The following is a 7,284-nucleotide window of genomic DNA, read 5'->3' on the forward strand; positions in this document are numbered from 1 at the left end:
TCCGCGGCGGTGTTCCATGGAAGGTGATGAGACGCTGGTGGAGGAAGCCGGGCGACATGGCTGCTTGGCAGGATCCTGATGCTCTTCGTTGGTAGCCATAGAGGAGTGGGTGGAGCGGTGGCGGTTCGGCGGCGGTGCGCATGATCTGCGCCGCCGTCCTCTTCCCAGGTGATCCGACGGGAGGTACTGGCGGCGTGGGGCTGCTGGTCTTGCTTTTTTTTGGTGGCGGTCCTTGGGTTTCTCGCAAGCAAAGATGAAGATCTACCGGAGGTCAGTTTGCCTTTATTTGGCTGAAGAGATGAGTTCCGGAAAGCTCCGCCGGCGAATGGAACAGTGCATCTTTTGCCTGGAGTTTGCTGGATCGGGTGGTATTTGGTCGCACACACCCATGTTTTTAATCTGACCGTTTGGTTTCGGAGGGAGCGGCGCGAAACTCTATTCTATGTTGACATCAAGTGACTTTTTGATCCGCGGTGAAGTCAGAAGAAGGAATATCATGAAGGCCGGATTGGTGGATTGGCTAAAGGAGGTTCGAGTCTCCGTGACGCTGAGGGACTTGCTTGGCGTTCCGGACTCCACAACAGTGGTATGCAAGTGGGGGCAGCAACACATGTGAAGTTCAGAGTCTTACCTTTCAGGGTGAAAACGCCTTAACTGGTTATGCCTGGTAATAACCTTGTTGGAGACATTGTTTTGAGAGTGGGAACTATCTTTAAGGTGAAAACCTAAGACCTTTGGTCGGGTGATGACGGTGCTGGTGCACTGTTCCCTTATTGGAGGCGTCACTTTTAGTTCAGGTGTTGTCACGGTTGTGGTTGTATTGATGTTGCTAGTTCTGGATTGCTGTAGCCGAATTTTTATTTTTTTGTTTTCTTTTATCTTTTTTGGTTGTGTGCATCCGTACCACTAGGGTGGAGCGTTGTTGCAGAAACTGAGTGTAATTGGTATCTTTCGATATTAATATATTCCCTTTATAAATAAAGTAAAATCATTGTTAGTCAACACCTTCGAGAGTAGGCTCCTTGTCTGTAATGTGTTATTCTGGTGTTAACTTCTACGCTCACTTCTTTACAGAGCAGGCTTCCTCCAGCATGGATTGGAGGTTTGTTAAGAGCAATGGCAGTTTGATCACCAAACCTCATCTTGCAAGGACAAGCTTTCACATCGGCTGCTTCAAAACCAGCGACCCCCAAAACAGGCAGAGGGGAAAGGCCATCGCACAATGGTCACGAGAACAGCAATGCGAATATGCGACACTTCTATGTGCACCATTGCTGCTCATCCAATCACAGTGGTCGTTCACTTGCACTGTACCAGCAAAGTAAATTTCACTAGGAAACTCTGCCAATCTCTTGGGCAGGTCGAGTTCTCTCTTCTTCAGAACGACGATGGAGATCGTTGTATGAGTTTGCGCAGGAAGCAGCAAAGCACTCCATTGCTTCGAAATATTTCTTCATACATGATTGCAAAGTCACTTCAGCAGGTGTACTGCCGTCTTGTAATGCTTGTGCAGATACGGACACTCCGCTGTGATTGGAAACAAGCACAAACTTCTTGTTTTGTGCTTTCAGAGCCTTGCGCATCGACAGTTCGTCTCTCTCCATCACTCTAAGCTCCCTGTCCATATCTCTGTTAGCCATCATACTCTGCCTCCACTCTGACCTGTGCTTCTCCCAGAGATACAGAACATTAGAGGCAAAAGCCTGCGTTGTGTCTACTACTTCTGTCTCAGGTATCCTCATGATGCCCATTGCCCAATTATTACAGATAATGAAAATGGGGGTTGCACCTAATCGACCTGGAGAGAAGGGTGGAGTCCCATCATCAGTTACTTCAGGAACATAGTCGATTCCCCTTTTGAGCCAGTCATTCATAGTGTTAATGTAGCTCTTTTGAGCATTAACCCATGCGGCAAAACTGGCAACCAAATCTAGCAACTGAAGCTCTAGCAGCTTGACTAAACCAATATGAGCTTCACTGAATCTTGCAGCTGCTATGTTTGAATCAATGTTTTTAGCTTGGGATAAGGCATGACACTGGATCTGATGGCACTCTGACATGGCATGCCACATTTTGTTCAACCTGAAAATACAGTATATGCATCAAGGTTTAAGATACAAATGACACATTATTTCGTTGGGTTTGACTACTTACAGTTACTAGGATATCTAGAAGGTACAAACTGCAGTGCTTCATCAGAGGAAAGTATCCCAAATTTTACAGGTGAGATGTTTGAAGCCAAGAAACCATAAAGTGGATGGTGAAATTTTATTTACTTTTTATTTATGCTTGTTGGTGGATATACGAAATGAAAATACCTGCGTACTAAAAAACTTGCGCCAAAATGTGATCGTACCTCTTGGTTACCTTCAGACCCAATTCTACACTTCATCTACACCACGTACCATAATCTACCCATAAAATATGTATGCACTAAGAATGCTCGTCTGAACTTAAGTTTTGTTTTTAGAAAGAGATACACATTGCATACCCTTGAATCAGCTCATATGTTTGCGGCCATAGTTCTTCATCTCTCAACTTATTAATCTTCTTTGAGATCGCATTGACAATTTGAAGGGCAACGCTAATTTTTGTTGATAGCTTCCTGGTATAAATTTCAATTGCCTCAAGCTTCTGAGCTTCAGCACCTCTCTCATACAGAGCTTTCAGCTCCTCCCGTTTTTTATCATATTGCCCTCTCATCTTCTCCTCGGTCTGTAATAATAGACAAATTGCATGAGTAAGACCAACACCAAAGATGAATGAACATGAAATCGAATCATTTTCAATTTCATATGAATACACAAATCCAATAAAGTAAAACCATGGTATAACATGTCAAGAAAAGCAAAGGAATAACAGCACCAAAGCATGAGAAACATGAACTCTATAAAATGTAAAACAGAAAAACAACTATTCATTCAGAAGAACATGATATGAAAGGTCAAAGAGAAAGAAATGGTAGCATAAATCAGTTGAGAGTTGAGACTCGAGTAGTACTCGACATTGTTACTCGAAAATTATTCAATGGGGATATGGTTCGAGTTTATTAAGGAGACAGCAAAGATAACGTATATTCTAGATGACATGGATAACATCATGCAGCTCGAAAGTATAAAAAGGGAAATGCGCACACAGAACCTTGAGTTCCTCAAGAAGCTTCTTCTCCCACATGTACAGTTTCTGCAATGTGGCAGAAATGTTGCCACACTCCATAGCTTTCTCCTCCTGAAACTGCAGGAACTCCTCACCGATTGAAGGCAGCCCACAGATCATCATGGAGGAGGATACTGCAACATCAATTAATTGAGTTAGGCAACTTTTCCTGTTTTCATCACAGAAGCAGAATAACAAAAGCTTGACACCGTGGACAAGTTCATCATAAACCTTTCAGTCCTGATTTCTTCTGGCAGTAAGGCATCTTCCCAACCTCAAGCATCTTGGACACCTCAGCCGCAGACTTGGCGGCGAGCTCAAACTGTAGCCTGATCTCCTGCGCCACCTCGACATTGTCATTGTACGCCTTCCCTGAAACCTCAGGCAGCCCATCGGCAGCGGAATGCTGCAGATGTTCTTCCACCACACTCCTCTCCACTACATGGACATCATGAACCAAGCCACTTGCAGTGTTACTGTTCGCCTCCGGCGACATGGACTTGCTGCGTTGCTCCTCACTGGCATTGCTCCTTTCTTCCTTCTTGGCCAACCCAGCTTTACCAGTGTTGCCATTGATGACATTTTCTTCCACTTTCTCATCCTTCAAGTCCGCGATGTCCACCTCCTCTTGCACATCCTTGGAGCTCGGGCTTGGCGTAGACGTCGCCAACACCACAGCAGCAGTCGGCTCATCCCCGTAGTAGCTCTCGACTGACTCAAACGGGTTGAGGAATTCCCAGGTGGACACACGCGGCGGCGAAGGAGGCGGCACAGCCCCCGCGCAGGAGGAGGCTGCCACCTGATGCAAGCCACTGCCCTGGGGGTACTGATAGCCGCCGTAGTATGAACCGGGGTAGTACTGGACGGTGGCATCGGTGGACTGGGGCCGGTGCTCGTATGACACGGACGGTGGCGGCGGCCGGCTGCGGGCATAACTGCAGTTGAAGAAGCTCTGGCCGTAGACGCCAATGTCGGCGCCGTACCCACCATACGCGGGGCCGGCGCCGTAGCTGTACAGCCGCGGAGCGTATCCAACACCGTACGCGTACGGCGGAGTTGTCCGAGTCGGCGCCGGTGCTGCGGGCGGGAAGGGCTCGGGGCGGGGGACACGTGTCTCGGCTTCGTCCTCGGAGGAGGAGGAGGAGGACGGGAAGCTGATGTGCGCGTCGTCGGAGCCCTCTTCATCGTCGTCCGAGGTGAAGCGAATGTGGCCGCCATCGTCATCGACCTGTTTGGCCGCGGCGAGGACGGGTGGCGCCGCGGCGGGGAGCGGGTCCCCCTTGCGGTGCTCAGGGAGGCGCACGTGCAGGATCGGCGCGGTGGGCTCAGGCGGCGGCGGTGGTTGCACCCGGAGGAAGTCGTGCAGCGCGGCGCCGGCGGCGCGCAGCGAGGCGGCGTAGGCGCGGTGGGCGTCGGCGAGCGCGTAGCGGTGGCGGATGGCCTCGGCGAGCAGCGCGGAGCGGTCCCGGCAGAGCGCGACCGCCGCGCCCTGGTCCGCTCGCGGCGGCTTGGAGTGCGCGCACCCCATGGCACCTAGCTACCACCCGCCAAGCCGCAGCAAGCTCAGTCACTCACTCCCTCCCTCCTCACCCAAAACAGTTTCAAAATTTTAGCGCCATGAATGATGCCGCCGGTAGTAACGACGGGTGACAGGGTGGGAGATAGGATCCGGCCGGCGACTGTGGCGGATCTGGAGCGGCAGGGGAGAGGAATGGATGGCGACGGGACGGCGCGGGAATGTGCTCTCACCCTTTTGGGCAGGGCGGGCGTGCGCGCGCGAGGGGTGTCCCCGGCGCCCAGTGGGATCCCCGTCGCCGAGCGGGCGGACGGGCGGAAGAGCCGGAGTGGGGGACAGGGCATCCGTACTGCATGGGCGGGCGGCGTCGATGGTTTTTTGGCTTTGTCTCGCTTTGCTCCGGTGGGGCAAGTGAGGAGCCCGTGCGCCTCCGTGACCCACCACTCCACTCGCCCCGCGCGCGGCCAGTCACGGGCTCGCTGACGGCGCGCGAGCAACCTGGTCGGGTTTTGGAACGATCGATGACGATGGTGCATCGTATCATCCATTCATCATGGCATGGCATGGTGATTGCTCCGGTGTCCCCCCAGCTCCATGGTTCTGAACAAATTGGAGCCGGTCCAGCTTTTTTTATTTATCCTTGGATTTGTTCCAGCTTTTGGTACAAATACGTGTAGTTGCTTTAACTTTTGGTACAAATACGTGGAGTTGGTTCTGCAGAACATTAAAATATGGATTGGTTGTTTATTTACATTCCACTACCATAGATAAGTGACCAAAATGATACACACGTTTTATCTTTCTCCCCCTCCTCTCTCGGGCATGTTTCCCAATGCCCAGATTCTTCCCCGATTTGACTTCACCGCAGCGTGATTCACGCCTGCCGCCACCGAATCGAGGTCGCCGGAAAACGATCAACTTACCTTCGGCCGGAGTCAAACTTGTTTGAATCATATTCTTGTTGTCGCGCAAATCGAGTTGTAGCTTGTTGCCGCCGCCAGAAACTTGTTGTGGCCGCCTCAACTAACTTCGTCATGGGTGAGGCGGAGTGAGACGAAGTGGCGGCGACAGCAATCTCCTGGCGGTGGCGGCAGCGAGCTACAACTCGATTTGCGCGGCGGCGAGAACGAATCAGACAAGTTTAACTTCTGCTGAAGGTACGTCGACTCGTTCGCCGGAGTCCATGATTCAGTGGCGACAAATGTAAATCGTGTTGCGATGAAGCCAAATCAGTAGCAGTCGGATATAAATTAGGACGCTCCGTGTTTTTATGTTTGTGTACCAGTTTTTATGTTTGTGTACCAAAAGGTAGAGCAGCTTGCAGTAACTTTTCAAATCCGTCTCCTCTCTTGAGTGCGTAATGGATTTGTAATTTTAGTAGTATCTAAGTATGGATCCAAAAACTGGTTCAAGATTTCTAATTACTCGGTGTTTGGGAACGTCACGGCAGTGCCCGGTGGTTCATCGCCGCCGCCTTAGCATCCTTACCGTCGTGGCCAGAAAATACTTCACCACGGGCCAGATGAATTTCTAGCCAAAGATTTAAGCAATCACGTGGTGCGTCCCAGTCCCAGGCATAATCAGGTGTGCTCAACATTTTTATACCAAAAGCTGAAGCAGCTCCAGCTTCTCAAAACCGTGGGGCTAAGGGGGAACACCGAAGCACCTCCCGGCATGGCATGGGGAGTACCGGCGGCGATGGGTTGTGATTTCATGCATGACTCGACTCCGCTCGAAAAAGGCAACTTTTGCTTGTCAAATCTTTGTAGCTTTAGGGTCAGACGTACTGTAGAACAGAACATACGATCCACGCCAAAGAATCCACGTCAAAAGTCTCTATTTTACACGGATGTACGTACTTTGTGGGTCTTTTTGCACGTGACACACAGGTACCAGCCACGACTGGCACTATACACTGGCCGGCAACTAGCACGAGCGAAATATTTTCGATTTTTTTTTAATAATTTTAAATGTGTGTTTATAGCAAAGGGAGTATATACACCTGGGATTAAAAGTGAATTCCCCTTGCGGTGGCCGCTAGAACATGGTGATATCAAAGTAACTCTAGCGGATCTCATAAAAGAGCCAAATCCTAACCATTATTTCATGGTTTTTTTAGCATATATGAGATCCGTAAACAAGGTCAACCGGTAATACGTACTTTCTTACGGTAATTAAACTCGAAATCAAGGCCCGTTATCTCATATTCCAAGTGATGTGAAGATCCGTGTGAGGCTGTGATGGCCTCGGAATGGCCGTGGGCGGCCATTCTTGAGCCACAGAGCCGCCTGCCTTCATCCTCCGTCCCCGCACACTGAATCGAGGTTCCCAGCCAAATCGAGGTTCGTCATTTTTTACACGGATTTTCGGGGATTTTGTTTGCCATGTCAATATGCACATATGTTTACATGGAATGCACCATGGATATGGCTATCACCTTTTATTTGGGCTAAAAGCCAAGATAAGTCACACACGATAGCTCATTTTGAGATCATTTTAGAAACAGTAATGGAAACATATCCATCATCTATGTGTTTCAGATGTGATCTTATTGGCCCCCGGTTAACTTCTTGGAATGAACTACTACAGAGGTTAGCTTCAATCAAGTTTTC

The 7,284-nt window shown here is 49.7% G+C and overlaps 1 protein-coding gene across 1 annotated transcript; it reads right to left on the reverse strand.

Moving 5' to 3' along the window:
• Positions 1 to 941: 941 nt before the first annotated feature.
• Positions 942 to 5,094, reverse strand: LOC127316399 (uncharacterized). The gene is made up of 4 exons (XM_051346791.2): positions 3,388 to 5,094; positions 3,142 to 3,290; positions 2,492 to 2,715; positions 942 to 2,082 (listed from the first exon to the last, which is right to left on the reverse strand). Exons 1-4 carry the CDS (start codon positions 4,682 to 4,684, stop codon positions 1,332 to 1,334), a joined length of 2,421 nt encoding a protein of 806 aa, XP_051202751.1. The 5' UTR covers positions 4,685 to 5,094; the 3' UTR covers positions 942 to 1,331.
• Positions 5,095 to 7,284: the final 2,190 nt, after the last annotated feature.

Source organism: Lolium perenne, chromosome 7 (genome assembly GCF_019359855.2).
Source record: "Lolium perenne isolate Kyuss_39 chromosome 7, Kyuss_2.0, whole genome shotgun sequence".
NCBI classification, from domain to species: Eukaryota; Viridiplantae; Streptophyta; class Magnoliopsida; order Poales; family Poaceae; genus Lolium; species Lolium perenne.

Bases quoted from the DNA above. Each gene is read 5' to 3' on its own strand.
- LOC127316399 (XM_051346791.2), bottom strand. From the start codon at position 4,684: ATGGGGTGCGCGCACTCCAAGCCGCCGCGAGCGGACCAGGGCGCGGCG. The intron at 3,291-3,387 runs GTTTATGATGAA...TTGATGTTGCAG, and splicing joins GAAGAAATCAGGACTGAAAG to TATCCTCCTCCATGATGATC. The intron at 2,083-2,491 runs GTATGCAATGTG...CTGTATTTTCAG, and splicing joins ACATATGAGCTGATTCAAGG to GTTGAACAAAATGTGGCATG.